The sequence below is a fragment of the Bos indicus x Bos taurus genome, chromosome 20 (assembly GCF_003369695.1).
Source record: "Bos indicus x Bos taurus breed Angus x Brahman F1 hybrid chromosome 20, Bos_hybrid_MaternalHap_v2.0, whole genome shotgun sequence".
Taxonomy (NCBI): Eukaryota; Metazoa; Chordata; class Mammalia; order Artiodactyla; family Bovidae; genus Bos; species Bos indicus x Bos taurus.
Genome location: NC_040095.1, coordinates 24,488,927 through 24,507,510, shown reverse-complemented (window position 1 = coordinate 24,507,510; position 18,584 = coordinate 24,488,927). Strand labels below are relative to the sequence as shown.

The 18,584-nt window shown below is 42.3% G+C and overlaps 1 protein-coding gene across 1 annotated transcript; it reads left to right on the top strand.

Annotated features, from left to right (window-relative positions):
* The first annotated feature begins 17,199 nt into the window (after nucleotides 1-17,199).
* Nucleotides 17,200-18,097, top strand: HSPB3 (heat shock protein family B (small) member 3). The gene has a single exon (XM_027520466.1). It carries the CDS (start codon nucleotides 17,534-17,536, stop codon nucleotides 17,981-17,983), a length of 450 nt encoding a protein of 149 aa, XP_027376267.1. The 5' UTR covers nucleotides 17,200-17,533; the 3' UTR covers nucleotides 17,984-18,097.
* Nucleotides 18,098-18,584: the final 487 nt, after the last annotated feature.

Here is an 18,584-nt window from a genome sequence, read left to right as displayed (position 1 = left end):
CACCAGAAAATTCAGCATGGTATTCCACAGTATGAATGTGCCATGACAAATGTCTTCAGTTTCCTATTGATAGGCACTTAGACAATTTCCAAGACTTCACTTACCAGTACTGTGGTGAACGTAACTGCATGTGCCTCTTTGTACAAGTGGAACAAGTATTTCCGCAGGGCAGAGTGTTTTCTATCACATACGATTTCTAGCACAGACAAGCCTGTCTGTAAGGATCTAATTTCTACTCTGTCCCAGTCCAGCTGTGTGTTGACAGTTTACTTAACCCCTCTGGACCCTCGTTTTCTTATTTCCTCAAATTAGGGTAAAGATAAAATGTCTTCACAGGATTCAAGTGAAGATTAAACTAGCTGATATAACATCCCAAGAACAGTGCCAGAGACATCTTGAGGGCCATAAAGCATTCAGTTCAGTTCAGGTCAGTCGCTCAGTCATGTCTGACTCTTTGCAATCCCACGGACTACAGCACGCCAGGCCTCCCTGTCCATCACCAACTCCTGGAGCTTACTCAAACTCATGGCCATTCAGTCCGTGATGCCATCCAACCATCTCATCCTCTGTTGTCCCCTTCTCTTCCTGCCTTCAATTATTCCTAGCATCAGCACCCTTTCAAATGAGTCAGTTCTTCGAATCCAGGTGGCCAAAGTATAGGAGTTTTAGTTTTAACATCAGGATGAATATTCAGGACTGATGAATATTCAGGACTTCTGATGAATATTCAGGACTGATTTCCTTTAGGATGGACTAGTTGGATCTCCTTGCATTCCAAGGGACTCTCAAGAGTCTTCTCCAACACCACAGTTTGAAAGCATCAGTTCTTCAGCACTCAGTCTTCTTTATAGTCCAACTCTCACATTCATACATGATCTCTGGAAAAACCATAGCATTGACTAGACGGACCTTTGTTGGCAAAGTAATGTCTCTGCTTTTAATATGCTATCTAGGTTGTTCATAGCTTTTCTTCCAAGGAGCAAGCATCTTTTAATTTCATGGCTCCAGTCACCACCTGTAGTGATTTTGGAGCCCAAGAAAATTCTCATAGTTTCCATTGTTTCCCCATCTATTTGCCATGAAGTGATGGGACCCGATGCCATGATCTTCGTTTTCTGAATGTTGAGTTTTAAGCCACCTTTTTCACTCTCCTTTTTCACTTTCATCAAGAGGCTCTTTAGTTCTTCTTCACTTTCTGCCATAAGGGTGGTGTCATCTGCATATCTGAGGTTATTGATATTTTTCCCGGGAATCTTGACTCCAGCTTGTGTTTCATCCAGCCCAGCATTTCTCATGATGTACTCTGCATATAAGTTAAATAAGCATGGTGACAATATACAGCCTTGACGTACTCCTTTCCCGATTTGGAACCAGTCTGTTGTTCCATGTCCAGTTCTAACTGTTGCTTCTTGACCTGTATACAGATTTTTCAGGAGGCAGGTAAAGTGGTCTGGTATTCCCATCTCTTTCAGAATTTTCCAGTTTATTGTGATCCACATAATCAAAGGCTTTGGTGTAGTCAATAAAACAGAAGTAGGTGCTTTTCTGGAACTCTCTTGCTTTTTCGATGATCCAGTGGATGTTGGCAATTTGATCTCTGGTTCCTCTGCCTTTTCTAAATCCAGTTTGAACATCTGGAAGTTCATGGTTCATGTATTGTTAAGCCTGGCTTAGAGAATTTTGAGCATTACTTTGCTAGCATGTGAGATGAGTGCAATTGTGCAGTAGTTTGAACATTCTTTGGCACTGCCTTTCTTTGGGACTAGAATGCAAATTGACCTTTTCCTGTCCTGTGGCCACTGCTGGATTTTCCAAATTTGCTGGCATATTGAGTGTAGCACTTTCACAGCATCATCTTTTAGGATTTGAAATAGCTCAAATGGAATTCCATCACCTCCACTAGCTTTGTTCATAGTCATACTTCCTAAGACCCACTTGACTTCGCCTTCCAGGATGTCTGGCTCTAGGTGAGTGATCACACCATCGTGATTATCCAGGTCATGAAGATCTTTTTGCTATAGAACATTAGGTCTTGTTGTCACTGAGATAAATTTACAATTTAAGTAGATGATTCTGCAGAGGTAGTCAGAGACTGGCCATGCAGGCTCTCGTTGTTCAGCACTCTCAGAAGAACAAAAAATTCCTTCCCCTGACACAAGATGTGAAAGGAGAGGTGGCTACATTTATTTTAACAATATTAATCTGATCTTATTTGCTCTGCAGCCAATATATGCCAGGCCCTTTGTTATCAGACATCTCAATGAATTCTCAAAACAACCCCCAGGATATGCTATCTTATGCCCATTTTACAGATGAGATAAACAAGACCCAGAGTATTGGGAACACTATTTTTCTTCTTTAAACTTACTTTCTCTATGCATTTACACATACCCATACATATATACACACAGAGATATACATGTGTGTACATGTGTGTTGATCTGTGTATGTGAATCAGATCAGATCAGTCGCTCAGTCATGTCCGACTCTTTGCTACCCCATGAATTGCAGCACACCAGGCCTCCCTGTCTATCACCAACTCCCGGAGTTCACTCAGACTCACGTCCATCAAGTCAGTGATGCCATCCAGCCATCTCATCCTCTGTCGTCCCCTTCTCCTCTTGCCCCCAATCCCTCCCAGCATCAGAGTCTTTTCCAATGAGTCAACTCTTCACATGAGGTGGCCAAAGTACTGGAGTTTCAGCTTTAGCATCATTCCTTCCAAAGAAATCCCAGGGCTGATCTCCTTCAGAATGGAATGGTTGGATCTCCTTGCAGTCCAAGGGACTCTCAAGAGTATTCTCCAACACCACAGTTCAAAAGCATCAATTCTTCAGCGCTCAGCTTTCTTCACAGTTCAACTCTCACATCCATACATGACCACAGGAAAAACCATAGCCTTGACTAGATGGACCTTTGTTGGCAAAGTAATGTCTCTGCTTTTGAATATGCTATCTAGGTTGGTCATAACTTTCCTTCCAAGGAGTAAGCGTCTTTTAATTTCATGGCTGCAGTCACCATCTGCAGTGATTTTGGAGCCCAGAAAAATAAAGTCTGACACTGTTTCCACTGTTTCCCCATCTATTTCCCATGAAGTGATGGGACCGGATGCCATGATCTTTGTTTTCCGAATGTTGAGCTTTAAGCCAACTTTTTAACTCTCCACTTTCACCTAAGTGCAATTATAATATGTTACCTGGTAGGTCAGAATTTTTGCGAAAAAAACTCTATTATTTCAGTGTTTCACCCCCACCCCCACAAAGGGAACAGGGATTCTCTGACCTATGTATTTGAGTAAAGAAATACTCACTGGAAAATAGTGAGAACAGAGTGAAGATATCCTTCTACAAGGTCTAACATGACCTAGAACTCTAGCCTTGAGATGGATGGGCTCAATGTGGGGTCTTAGAATTCCTGACTTACCCCTTTGCAGTGCTGTGGGCTGTAAAGCTCTAGTTAAAGCTCAGAGAGGCCAGGACTAAGGTATTAAAGGAGCTCAGGGTTTGCTAGGTTACTGATTTTGTTGTTGTTGTTCAGTTGATAAGCTGTGTCTGACTCTTTGTGACCCCATGGACTGCAACATACCAGGCTTCCTTGTCCTTCATTATCTCCCAGAGTTTGCTTAGATTCATGTCAATTGAGTCGGTAATGGTATCTAACCATCTCATCCTCTGCTGACCCCTTCTCCTTTTGCCTTCAATCTTTCCCAGCATCAGAGTCTTTTCCAATGAGTCAGCTGTTCATATCAGGTGGCCAGAGTATTGGAGCTTCAGCTTCAGGATCATAGCTAAAAGATACGCTGGGCCTTGAGGCCTCAGAAACAAGCATAGGTTTTCCTGATTTGAAATCCTTGATTCAGACTATCATGAGGATAAGAGGATGAGGCTAGAATTGAGCAATCATGCCTGGAGTCCTCTGTACAGAGGAGCCTGGTGGGCTACAGTCCATGGAGTCACAAAGAGTTGGACATGACTGAGCACACATGTCCTAGAGAAATTCAAGGCTAGGTTGCCAGAAGGGACAGACGTCTGTGCAAGGTTGGGTTAATGTTGTAGAACCATGGAGAGGTGGAAGCAGAATTTGCAAGTCTGGGTAGAACACAGTCACCTTCCTTTGGCTTTGCCCCAGAGTGTGGCAGTCACTTGAATCTTCTGCTTCTGTATCCTTTATTTAATCTGCCGGTTCTTAAAGCAAATCTGCTTTTTGAGGGCAGTTGCTTTTGGGCAGTGTAACCTAGAAACCTGACTTAAACAGAATCTCATTTTGTCTGCCGATTGGCCTTCACTGAGGTTCCCTGTTAATTTCTGCTTCCACAGGCCACTGGGATGAAAGTCATTGGGCTCCGGCTGTCATTCCTCTTTGATCACTTAAGAATCCCTCTGTAGAGCTGCTGTTTACCTACTGTGGCTCTTTAATCTTCCAGAGGCAAACATGAATAGAATGATACTTTGTGTGATCTCAGAAATGAATAGATCTTTCCAATATTGTATGAAGAATGATTTCTTTGTTGGCAAAGTAATGTCTCTGCTTTTTAATATATTGTCTAGGTTGAAAAGGCAAAAAGATATGATGGTAGTAAAGCTGGAGAGAATTGATTTGGAGAGGTTCATGGAGGGCTCAGGTTCCGGGCTGTCCTCACCAGTGGCACACTTCCCAGGAGGACTTCAGAGCAGGTTTGGAGCTGGGGCTCTTAGGAGACACAGTTCAGGGTAATGTCCTGCTGACATTCATGCCCGATCTTTTTCATTTCTCTTTTTAATTCTTTTTCACTTATTTTATACATTTCTTTATTTTCACCTGTGCTGGGTGTTTGCTGCCGTGCAGGCTTTTCTCTGGTTGCAGTGAGTGCAGGCTACTCTCTAGCTGCAATGCGTGCGCTTCATTGCAGTGGCTTTTCTTGCTGCGGAGCATCGGTTCTAGGGCACATGGAGCCTAGTTGTGGCTCCTAGGCACTAGAGCACAGGCGCAATAGTTGTGCTGCATGGGTTTAGTTGCTCCACAGCATGTGGGATGTTCCCAGATCAGGGATCGAACCTGTGTTTCCTGCATTGTCAGGCAGATTCTTTACTACTGAGCCACCAAGGGGGAAGCCCTCATTCTTCACTTGATAGATCTCCACAGTTACATTTAGCATAGGATTTCTCTTCCTCATTTCAAAACATGCCTAATTTTCAAAGAATTCCCATTCGTCTTGGAAAACTGGTATGTTTTCTTTTTGCTCCAGTGCATCAGTAGCTGGTCCCTGGCTACTGCCTTTCTTTACTAAAAACTGGTACAACCCAAGTCAAGGAAATTTTATTCTGAGTGTTTATCACTAGTCTTCTTTTTCATCATTTGTCTCCTGTGCTTATCTGAGATTTTAAGAAATGAGTCTTTTATCTTCACATAGCCAATGCTTTTCCTGGACCTGGCACATAGTAGGTATTCAATCAGTGTTATGTCACTAAGATACACTGGAATGTTAGAGGCCCCCAAACATGGAAATATATTCTATAGTTTATTTTCTCTGCTGCTCACAGAGCCAATCAAAAAAAGTTTATTTTTAACTGCTTCAATTAAAATTAATTCAATTAAAAAATTCAATTACACCTTTACATTTTTTTTTTCTCTTCTGGTTAACTTAGCAGGAATTCACATTTCCTCCATAGAATAAGAGGATTATTTCAATTAATGTTGACCATCTCTTGCCCTGGCTTCCCTCTTCCACCTTGTCTTGGGGGAATTTTCTTGGTGGTTTTTTATCCCTTTCAGACTTACTGTTGTGGATGGTGGGGGGTTGGGGGTGAGCACTGGTAGAGCTATGTAAGGGGAATAGTTAGGATAGAGATTTTATGGCTCTGACTCTTCCCTCTTTTTGAAGAGGATGTCAAAAAAATCTATTAATTAATTATCCTTGTGACAAAAGAGTAAAAGCCTAGGTTAACTCAAGAAGAGACAAGAAATTTATTAATAGGGTCCCAAGGAAGTCATGGATGTAAAAGAAGTCAGATCTCTGGAAGGAAGCGGAAACAGGTAAAGGGAAAGCAACAATACCAGCCCATCCTCCTGCCCTCTCCTCTAGTCTCTGTATAGACTGGCTTCCTCTTCTCTTCAGTCCCCATACATGGCCAAGTATGGCCACTGAGTTAGTTGGGTTCTCTGGGAAGTAGACATTGAGATAGAGTTAGAAACATAAAAGGCTGGCTGGGATGAAATGCCTGTGAAGAAGAGGAGGAGGAAGGGAGATGGACAGGGAGAGCTTTCACAGCCTGGTGGAGATCTGATACCTATCACAGGAGAGTGAGGGAACAAACAGGATGGAGAGCCTCAGACTGTGATGCAGACATGATGGGCGCTCCAGAGCGAAGATGATCTGTAAGAGATGTTCCATGTGGACAGAAGCATCCAGGCTCTAGACACCCCATAGTCCTTAGTCTTGGGGGACAGGGGAGGAAGGAGGGGGTTGTCTGGAACAAGTGGGGCCTCAGCTCAAAAGCCGAATACTCTCACAATTCTCACTCCTGGAAGCCGTCAGCTAGCCCCACGCTTGCATTTCCCAAGTCTACTCCTTTCTTCACTGGGGAACTGAATGGTATGCTTCTGTGGCTGCCACAGCTAACAAAAATCCCAAAGTTTCCTTGTCATTGTAAATCAAAACTGAGAATATTTCTGAAGGTTGTAATAATTTTCTGCTCTTGGTAGCCCTGGGGCCATTGCATCACACTAGGCTTTTCCTCAATCCTCAGCTCTGTAGTAGTCTATTTTTTGAACTCTCCTGAAATCATTTCCTAAGGGGAATGTGACTGACACACATAAGGCAGCGACTTGGGACAGTGTTTTGGAAATCTGGGGAAAAGTTTCAGTGGGTAAATGTCAAGGGGTGTGTGTGTGTTTGAAGGACGGGTAGGAAGAATGAGATGCAGGCAGTGAAGTTGTAGATAGGTTCCTTGCAGGTTATAGTCCTGGAGGCAGTAGATTATTGAAGTCTACACTTTTCAGGGGTTGGGAAAAGCAGTGTACAGTGTTGTGAGAAATGAAACAAATACATTCTATAAAAGCACATGCTGTAACTACTAAGATGTTATCACAAGGAGGTACTTAAGAGATGGCCAGATTATTGCAATGAGATGCAGTGACCCAGTAAAGTTAATGTTTTGTAGAAGTAAAGGAAAGCAATGAACCCTTGAGTATGTGCCACTCAAGGAGACAAGACTGTTGACTTTGCTTCCATCAAGCTTTGAAGCCCATGAACTGGCCATGAGATAGTGCATCTTGCTCTGGGGCTTAGAAAAGACGTCTTCAGAACAGCGTCCACTGTGAGCATTCCTGCAGACACACAGAGAGGTAAAGAAACCACTGGGGTTTGTTCTGCCCTTTGACTATTGCTGACCAATTGCTGTGGGTGGTGAGTTGCTATGAATTTTAATTAATACCAACTGGGTCTTACTATCAAAGCACTAAGCATGCCTTCCCCACATGTAGACAACCTACACACCCAGTTTCTCAGCTGTCTCTCTAGTTCCACCTGTGACCAACAAGCTAAGCACTTTATATGCGTACAGGCCACCTTTTATTTTTATGTAAAAGTATTTACAACTGTGTCTGCTACCTACTGGATGCTCCATATATGAACTCAATTGGTGTTAAAAGAACCCAATGAGTTGGATACTAAGCTATTAATAGATGTTTAGGTCCTGAGTGGAGTCAGCATTTGAACTCAGGCAACTAATTCTGTAGCTTATGCTCTTGACCATCATGCAACACTGCCTGTCATGAGGTTTGAATGGATGCGCCACATGAGCACTCGAGCAGATTGCATCAGTTGGGTAAACCTACATTCTTCCTCTAAAAGGGCCTCCAAAGAGGACTTTCTGAGTCTAGGCCATAAAAATAACACCTTGAGTTTTTTTCAACTACAAGATCTTAGATCTTAGCATATTAAAAGCAGAGACATCACTTTGCCTACAAAGGTCTGTACAGTCAAAGCTGTGGTTTTTCCGATAGTCATGTAAGGATACGAGAGTTGGACCATAAAGAAGACTGAGCACCAAAGAATTGATGCTTTTGAATTGTAGTGCTGGAGAAGACTCTTGAGAGTCCTTGGACAGCAAGGAAATCAAACCAGTCAATCCTAAAGGAAATTAACCCTGAATATTCATTGGAAGGACTGATGCTGAAGCTGAAGCTCTAACACTTTGGCCAGCTGACGCAAAGAGCTGACTCATTAGAAAGGTTCCTGATGCTAGGAAAGGGCAGGAGAAGGGGGTGACAGGATGAGATGGTAGGATGGCATCACCAACTCAATGGACATGAGTTTGAGCAAATTATGGGAGACAGTGAAGGACAGGGAAGCCTGGCATGCTGCAGTCCATGGGGTCGCAAAGAGTCAGACACAACTTAGTGACTGAACAACTGTTCTTAGTTGTTTGCTTTGTAAGCAATATAGAAAGTCTGATCAAGTATATTCCTCTAGAATTCTCATTAGAGCCAGGAAAATAGCATAGGAAGCTACTATGGATTTGAGGAAACCTAAGAAGATTCTTCTGCCCTCAAATATATCTCTAATAGCTTGGATTGTGTCCGAAATGCCCCTTCTTGGAGTCAGTCCAGGACTAACTAATCAGGGATTTACTGGGGTCTTGAGCACCAGAATAAATTCCTCAAAGCTCCTTTACCCATGTGTTTGCTTTTTAAAGATTAACAGGAACCTACTAACACTAGCTCTAGAAATAAAGTGAATTTTATCCAAATGATACAAAGTATTGTTTAACAAAATATTAACACAAGGGCAAGAAGTGACTTGGGAATCGGTTCTTAGCAATTTTTTGGTTTCTAGGGAAGTCCTAATTCCAAGACAACTATTCTCTCTGAGGCTGCATGAGCACTCTTCTCTGCAGTTACCCACACAGAAAGGAGAGCAAGTCAGACACAAGGACTGGCCCTCTCTGCCTTGGACCTGTCATGGCAGGAAATGCCCGTTCAATGCCATGCACACCTCGGCCCAAGGGCCGACAAGGGCCTGATGTCTCAGAATCCCAATGCCACGCCCCCTATAGAATCTGATTGGCTCACCTCTTGTCAGGGACACTCTTGGAACACTCACCTGGCCTGGGAATGGGGCCACATGTAGCTGCTAGGCATGAGTGTGAAATGGACAGAAAGGCAGTTGCTAGGGCTGGGAAACAGAGGCACAAAAAAGAAAATGCTTAATGTTTTGGAGAACACTTTGGCAAGCTGAGTAGAAACAGCATCGTACCTAAGTGTGTCTTCTTTTCTCCATCTTTTTTTCTTTTTAACTTGAAAAAGACCTTATAAATTTAGTTAAGTCCTTTTTTCTGTTTTTCCACCTGAGAACTGAGGTCCATGGATGTGATGATGACCTACCTGGGGCTACAAGGCTGGTTAGGACTCCTGGCTTCTGTCTCTGCCACTGACTGCTAATTCTTCACTCTACCCTTTGCTTACGGTCTCCAATCCTACATTTTCTTTAACCTGACATCCTTATCTGACCTTTAAGTTAAACTACATTGTGGAAGAAATAATACCTCTCTCCCCCTGCCAAGAACCATTTGGCAAGCGGTATTTCCTTGCGATTTTCCTCAGGTTAAAAAAGCAGACTTGAGTTTCTCAAGCTTGGTAGTTCAACAACTAAAAAGTAATGTTAATAGTAACAAAGGGCTTAAGAGCAAATTGTGGAAAAAGAATAAAAATCATTTGATCATAGCTGATAAAGACACTCTGGAATGATAGGAAAGCCTTAGTATATCTCTCCCAGGGTCTGGCTTGATCTGAACCTTATCTGTACAGAATTAGTGGCTTGTATAGTTATCTAATAACATCTCACACTTGCCAAGGCCTTGATTAATATTTAAAGAAACATGGGCTTTTAAAATAGCCACTACTGAGTTGAAATGGATCCGTTTCTTTCTCCAAAGAATTCTAATCCTATTGTATATTACAAATAATAATATCTAATATTTATTGAACACTTTCTATGTGCCAGGTTCTAGTCTAAATGTTTTATATCTCTTTGCTAATCCTCACAACAACCCTAAGAGAGATATGTATTTTTCCCATTTTCCTGGCAAAGAAGAAATGAAGCCTTAGAGAGGTTGTGACTTGCCCTAGATCAAACAGATAGTGTGAAGGGCAGAGTGAGGATTCAAATTTAGGTCTTTATTTTCCCTAAAAACTGTTCCTTTAATCACACTCTTTAGGTACATTTATATAGAATCACTGGAGAAGGCAATGGCACCCCACTCCAGTACTCTTGCCTGGAAAATCCCATGGATGGAGGAGTCTGGTAGGCTGCAGTCCATGGGGTCACTAAGAGTTGGACACGACTGAATGACTTCACTTTCACTTTCATGCATTGGAGAAGGAAATGGCAACCCACTCCAGTGTTCTTGCCTGGAGAATCCCAGGGACGGGGGAGCCTGGTGGGCTGCCATCTATGGGGTCGCACAGAGTCGGACACGACTGAAGTGACTAGCAACAGCAGCATATAGAATCAGCATAGTTTATACTTGACAGTTTTCAATCAGAAAGCAAGGCTCCAAAATTTATTCTTCAAAAATTTCCCAATCCTTATCCCACCTCCCAACCCAATACAAATGATCTAAAAGCTGCAAGGGTTAGGAAGGATAGTGAAATGGGCTCAGTGATAGTGAAATGAGCACCTTTATTTGGAACACAGAGTCAAAAGACAAGAGGAATGAGTTGCTCATTCAGGATTTCAGTTATTAGTATGTTTTATGAGTGTAACTCTAATCTCTGCCACCAGAGGGCAGTTATCTCACAAAAATATGAAACCACTTCTGGCTTCATTTTCAGACTTTCACGTCACAACCACGTCTGGATTTAGTTTTACAGCTCAGTAGAAATTCCGGGATCTCTGCTTCTTTCCAGTCTGAAACTAATATGTCATGTCTTGCTTTTTTGGCCCAGCAACTAAAGGAGCTTAGTATATCTTAGAAACCGCCTCTTCAAATGGGAATGTTAACATGAGCCAAAGACAGCTGCTTGGTTGGTCCTATTTTGGAGGTAGAAACTTTACACCACTCAGTGACAGTCAAAAGCACCCTCTGTGTCCAAGATTTTAGAATATATTCCATTTAAAATATCATCTGGGCTTCAGTAACATGTATTGGCCTAGAAAATTAGATTTATATACTTTTTCATGAGGATTCTAAAGAGTAGCTGAGAAAAAGGATTAAAGTGTTTGACTGACAACAAATAACTTCAAGTGTCCAGTCTGTTTATGATTTAGAGAGATCACCAGGAATACTTCCTTTATTGATCACTTAGCACAATGCCTTATAGTGAAAATGCTTTATGGCCAGAATCAGATTCAATCTTACCAATGTCCCTGGGAGGTACATTCTGTTGCTTTTGCAGGTTTTAGAGATGAAGAAATTGAAACATACTCAGGTGAAGCTATGTGCCAAAGAATACATGCTTAGTCTGTTTTATTAACCACCATGAAGTAGTGGATCTACTGGAGATGAGATGGGCCCAAGTACAGAGCCTTGGCTCCAGGTTCAGGAGTGAGGTCCACTGGTGCTCAGAAAATCCACGTCAGGAAAAGGAGGATGAGGCAAAGGAGGCATGAAGCTACCTGGCTGCTCTCTCTGGCTGCACCACAGGCTCCACCACTAAGTCAAAAGGCACAGCTGCTTGAGCAATGGTTACAGATCATCATTCTATGGCTGGCAAGGATCCCAGGTGCTGTTTTAAGCCAGAACTCAGACAGCTTGGTAGCAACCTAGCTAGAAGGTAGAAGACATAGGAACTAGGATCTATGTCTACAGAAAGAACCGGTAGGCTCCACCTGAGTCTCCTGGACCCAGGCACCAGCTAAGATTCAGAACAACATCCAGGCCTTAAGAGGGCCTGTGGAACCTGGCAGGAAAAAAAGCCTCAAAAGGAGAAACTCGTGGCCAACATTCAGCCTTATGAATTGGGCCAACTCCAAGGGGGGTTGATGCCAACTCTAATTTGGAATCTGGCTGGAGACTCAGAAGGACAGGCAGACTCCCGGTTGTTGGCTATGCCACAGGCTCTGAGAAGGCCAGATTGATGTGAGTCCCTGTGGTAGCAAGCTGAGGCTGTTGATGAGTTGTTGGTTATAATGGGCCTGGGAGCAGAAGCAGGGTCAAGCCTCAAAGTGGGTACCTTGGTAAACCCAATAGGAGGGACTCAGGGAAGGCAGAGTGAACACAGTAGGGACTCACTCCTGGTCCATCCTCTCAAACCCTCTTAAATGGCTTCTATCTCAAATTGTAAATTCCTTCATGGCCATAAGGCCAACATTCCAGAGCTGACTCCAGCCTCCAAGATGCAGCAAGGTCGAATCAAATTATCATTCAATTATTTTTAGGGTTCTTTCAGGCATGTGTCTATGTTCTAACTCGGTTGTCACTTTTATCTCTTTGCAGACTGCTGATATCATCCACTTCTGTCTCACTACTGCTTCCTTGGATAGCAGAGGCCCTCTGCACTTGTTTCCCCAAAGCCTGGTACAATCTCTGCCTTAATTCTCTCAAAGCCTATTTGACACCAGGCTGAAACACTGAACAAAAACCTTACTCATGATTTGAGGATGGCATAAGAAAATCACTTTGTTTAAAAGGAATATTTAGGATATTGGCCCTTCAGGTCTCAAACTCCATCAACCATGGCCCATCAGGGCCCCTTGCTAACCAGTTCTCTCCTTTCCATCAGACTAATGGTCACTTTTCTTAAGAAAACATTATTAAAACAAAACAAGCCTTCCAGACCTTATGTCAGCCTCTAGTGAATGTGTTCCATCTCCTCCCAACCCAATTCCTTGAAATTGCAACATGCACTCCCCAAACAACTGCAATTCAACCTTTGCCCGATTTTGCCTCTGACTCTCCCTCATTAAATCAGACACCCTCACTGCTAAGTCTGTGCTTCCATCCTTATTGTTCTTAACCTTTCAGCACTTGACACAAGCCATGCTGTCTTGTCTTGGTACATCTCTTGTTCCTTACCTACTCAACATCTCTCTGCTGCCACAGAAGAAAAACCAGTGGAGACCATCATAGTCTCCTACAGAGGGATAACTCACCCTACAAGGATGATGAACTACCTTGCTTAATAATATAAAAAGTTAAGTAAGTGCTTTCCAAACTGGCTGTAAAATCAATTTAGTGAGTTGCAAGTCTCACTGTTAAGCTAAATGGAATCAAACAGAGACCATCAGAGTGCATTACATGTAGTAAAGCTAAATGTTTTGTACCCAGTATGGGTATATGTGGGCTTTCCAGGTAGCTCAGTGGTAAAGAATCTGCCTGCTAATGCAGGAGCTTTAGGAGATGTGGGTTTGATCCCGGGGTCAGGAAGATATCCCCTGGAGGAGGAAATGGCAACCCATTCAAGTGTTCTTGACTGGAGAATCCCATGGACAGAGGAGCCTGGAGAGCTACAGTCCATGAGGTCACAAAGAGTTGGACATGACTGAGCATGCACACACATGTGTGTATGTGTGTTCACTGGTGATGATATGCTTCTTATTGTGGGTATAGTCAGAAAAGAGAAAAGGGCACTGATTCGGGTCTTTGTGAAGTTAACTCCTATATTTCAGAATAGAATCTAAATCTTAATTTGGAAAAAAAATCCTCAGTGGGCCTTTTGACTACAAAGAGAAAGATTAGTGTTTACTCTAAAACAAGAATTCTGGTATCACTCTTAAAGCAACTGGTAGATATTTGAAAACAAAAATGACATACAAATCTCTTCTGATCTGGTCCCTGCTCCCCACCTCTCCAGCCTCATTTCTCCCACTTCCTACTCTGTGGCCTGCGTTGTGGTCACACTGTGTCCTTTGTCCTCCAATCACAGAATTTTCCTCTGGCTCCAGGCCCTGGAACATGTCATTCTGTTGCCAGGAACACTTGAATTCCCAAAGCTCCATTTATCCCCCTCTATCATCTTCTTGTCCAGGCCATGAGATTACTCTTTCTAGGGAACATTCTCAGACTCTAAGCCTTGTTGGTACTGAAATCCCCTCAAAGAGCCCCTGACACCACTGGGGTCTGGATGAGCAATTCATGAAGCCAACTAGGACTGTATCCTCAATTTTTTCTTTATTATTGCTCCAGCCTTCTACCCCCAAAAGTCTTTAAGACATTTTCCACTTGATTTCTCCTCCCTCTCCCCCATGAAATTTTAATTCCACAGATATTCTTTATGACTGTTTATGTACCTGGGCCTTTTGGAAGACCATAATCCATTCCCTAGAGCTAAGATTTGGTATAATCTTAGATAACATGAATTTTTTGTTTGATTGATTTGCTCCATAAGAACCAATTTTTGCCCCCTTGAGGGTGACATCACCTCCATTGAGAATGCATGGAATAGGATAAGAGAAAACTCTATGTGTCCTCTTGACAAGGCTAGGACAAAAATAGTTCACATTCTTTTCTGATGAGAGGCTTATGTCAAATGCTCAAGAGGTTAAGGAAGATAAGGTTAAAGTATAGATTTGGCAATAAGGCTGACTTTGACATCAATCCAGGGCAGAGTTATTTTGCAATAGCACAGAGAGTGATCATTGAACACAGGCTACAAATTCAAGGAGCTGGGCTGGGAAGGGAATAATTAGCTAGGGGGTGACATAAGGCTAGTAGGTGTTGTTTTGGTTTAAAAAGATGGGGTACAACTGACTTTATGCTGATGGAGAGGGGCCTGTGGACAGTGAGGGACTAGAGAACATCAAGAAAGGGGTAAGTGGTTGAACAGAAGCCTAGAGGAGGATAGAAGTGCAGGATTAGGGTCAAAGGGCAGCAGGGGAAACAGCAGAAGTAGAAGCCTTGGGTGTTTGCTCCAGAAATGTGACTACTCCCTTTAAACCTCAGCAACTCAGTCATACAAGCAACATGGAAACATCACTCATATCTAGTCCTCCTCACCTATTTTAGAGATTCTTAAAGGCAAGAAACCATAATTGGATATGTTTTTCTCTGTCCACCCTACCAGCATCTTTCTAGTATTTTTTTTTTAGAGAAGTTTTAGCTTTTTAAATAGACTTTTCTTTTTGGCCTTCCCTGGTGGCCCGTGGTTGGGAACCAATGTAGGGGACATGGGTTTGATTGCGGTCCAGGAAGATTACACAAGCCATGGGGCGATGAGCCCATGTGCCACAACTCCTGAGCCTGCGCTCTAGAGCCCATGCTCCACAAAAGAGAAGCCACCTCTGGGAGAAGCCCAAGCACTGCAATGAAGAGCAGCCCTCACTCACCACAGCTAGAGAAAGCTGGAGTGCAGCAATGAAGACCCAGCACAGCAAATCCACAGGCTTACTTTTTACAGCAGTTTTTCAGGACAAAGGTTGGGAGGAGGGGAGGTGAATAGATGGAGCACAAACTATTTTTAGGGCAGTGAAACAACTCTGTATATTACTATTTTGGTGGATACACATGATTATACCTTTGGGCAAATTCATAGAATGTGCAACACAAAGAGTGAAATCTAATGTAAATTATGTATTAATGTAGGTTCACTGATTGTAACAAATGTACCCTCTGGTGGGGATGCTGACAATGGGAGATGCTATGTAAGTGTGGGGGCAGGGGATATATAGAAAATCTATATACTTTCTTCTCAATTTTGCTATGACTTTTTCCAGCAATTTAAAGCCAAATCCTTAGTACCTTATACATTTCCTGCCACTGGTAGTGAGTTCTGTTTTTGACTTACCACTCACAGCAGCATCAGTGAAAACATCTCTCAATATTTTGTGAGCCAGAGGACATTAAGATTTCAAAGAATACATTTTTCCATTGAGGGTCATCAACCTGTAAAATGCAAGTCAAAAAAGCTGTGTGTGAACAACATAATTAAGGCATATTTTAAACTATATACCAAAATATCCACTCAGAGTTTTAGGGTATTATAAAAGAGCTAAAGGAAATTGTTCCCTTCTGTTTTCTAATTTTTAATTTTTTAAATTTAAAAAATTAAAAATTTTGTTTTTTAATTTTTTAGACTTTCCTAAGTAAAAGTGTTAGTCACTCAATCATGTCTGACTTTTTGTGATCCCATGAACGATAGCCCACCAGGCTCCTCTGTCCATGGGATTCTCCAGCCAAGAATATTGGAGTAGGTTGCCATTCCCTTCTCCAGAGGATCCTCTCAACCCAGGGATCAAACCTGAGTCTCTGGCATTGCAGGCAGATTCTTTACCATAAAAAACTAAAACTAAAAACTAGTTAGGTTTATTTTTAATTCTAAGAAAATGGACATGTGTTTTAAGGAAAGGTCTTCTGGAGTCTACCTATTCTAGAGAATACCAGCCTCCATGGAGAGGAAGTTTTCTATATTTTAAACCCTCTTGTGTATGTTCATTACAAACACACTATAGAAGTTAAAAGCACAAACGTGTTTATAGTGATGAACAAGTCTCCCTCTAGCCCCTGCCTTCTGATCACTCTGCTACCATCCCAGGAGGCAACTTCTGTTCCCCATGACATAACTTTCAGATTATATTTCACAAGCAAATGCCTATTTTAAAAAAAAGACAAATACAGCACATTATATGCTGTTCTGGACTTTCCTTTTGTACTTAACATGTCTTGGAGATCTTGCCATAGCAGTGGATAAAGAGTTACCTCATTCTTTTTCAATCTAAGTTTAATGTTAAGGGGGTTACAGTTAGGAAGTATGTTATTTATTTTTGCCATTTCAACAGCAGAGCTGCAACTAGATTAATCCTTAGTTTTATGGGCTTTAGTGTCAAATAGTTAAAAAGCATTAAGCTTTTTCTCTGCCCTGGAGCTCTATTTTCCTTGCTAAGATTCTCTGTTCTATGCCTTTCAACCCCTTCTGAGGTTGGACATCACTGTCTGGCTCAGTCATTTGATCTAATTTTTCATGAGTCAAATTTAATAAACCCAGATGGCCTGGCTCAGATGTCACTTAAGGATAGAAGATTAAAGGATGAAATGAAAATAAATGTATAGGATAGAGGGCTGAGGGCTTGTTGAATGTTTGAGATTTTAATGTGCCTGTGTGTGTGTAATTGATTCCTAATCAATTTAAAGCTCAAGTCACCTCCCCCTGATTTTGTGCCTGGAGACTAGGATTAGAGCAGACTTAGTTCATACAAATAAGTGCTCATCTGTAGATTGTTCTGATCCCTCAGTTTGCTGTAGTTCACAAAGACAGAGCACTCAAATATTTCTCAAATATTGTTTCTGACTCTCTCTTTCTCTCTGGGTAAGCGAGGCCGACATACTTGCCAAGGATAACTGAGAACGTAAGGGCAATCCTTGACTCGGCAGCTCGAGCAGGCTGTGTGCTAAAAGCAACTTCGAAACACACCCTATAAATAGCCGTTCATTGTCAGCAGGAGCGAAAAGACAAGAGGGAGCGTGCGGCACTGTGATTCAGGTCTAATTAAAGGGTTGCTCTCGCGGGGTTATAAGCGAAGAGCAGCTCTCCTCTGATAATCTAGTTGGAAGGCAGCGGCGAAGCTCCACGCGGACATTGGACGGGGAGGACGCTGCTGGATGCCGGCTTTGCCTCCACTATGGCAAAAATCATCCTGAGGCACCTCATCGAGACTCCAGTGCGATACGAGCAGGAATTCGAAGCTCGAGGTCTGGAAGACTGCAGGCTGGATCACGCTTTATATGCACTGCCGGGGCCAACCACGGTGGACCTGGGGAAGGCCAGGGCGGCCCAGGCTCCTCCAGTGGATGCCGCTGAGATGCCGCCCCAGAGAGGCGAATCCCGCTTCCAAGTCCTGCTGGACGTGGTCCAATTCCTCCCCGAAGATATCATCATTCAGACCTTCGAGGGCTGGCTGCTGATAAAAGCTCAACACGGAACCAGAATGGATGAGCACGGCTTCATCTCCAGAAGCTTCACCCGACAGTATAAACTGCCCGACGGCATTGAAACCAAAGATTTGTCGGCGATCCTCTGTCACGATGGAATTCTGGTGGTGGAAGTAAAGGATTCGGCTGGGACCAAGTGACATGGTGTCGAGAGGAAGATTCTAGTTTAGCCCATGGTATCACGGGAATGTGTGTATTATCCACGTTTGAAATGATTTTTATGAAGATTAAAAACACAGACATAATTCCTGGTATGTTGAGGTTGTCTTTGTTATTTTATTACGAAAGGAAAGTTGTTAAATATGTTCCTACAGCTCAGGTTGATGCTATTCTTAACACCTGAAACATTGACAGTTTAGGAGACTGTAGTCGATAGTAGAAACGATTCAGAATTATTTCTTCCTTACTTCAACAATGCCAGAGAAGCTTGCATTTGTAACAGTTGATGGCAAAAGAGCCACACCAATTTAAGAAATTCTTATCCATTTTATGAAAGTGTTTTATAGTGCTAAAAAGAGCTGTGATCTCCTCCACTTAATGAGCTTTTCTTTTCAGTGTATTTTATTATAGCATAGCTTTGTAAATATAGAATATGAAGGTTAAAAAATAGTACTGGAAAATTGGATCTGAAATATATTTATGAGTCACTACATTTGTTACTGTTTTAAACTTACATTGGAATTTTCAGATATAAATATGATTTTTAAAAGTTCCAAATATGTACCTCATTAAAAAAAAAAG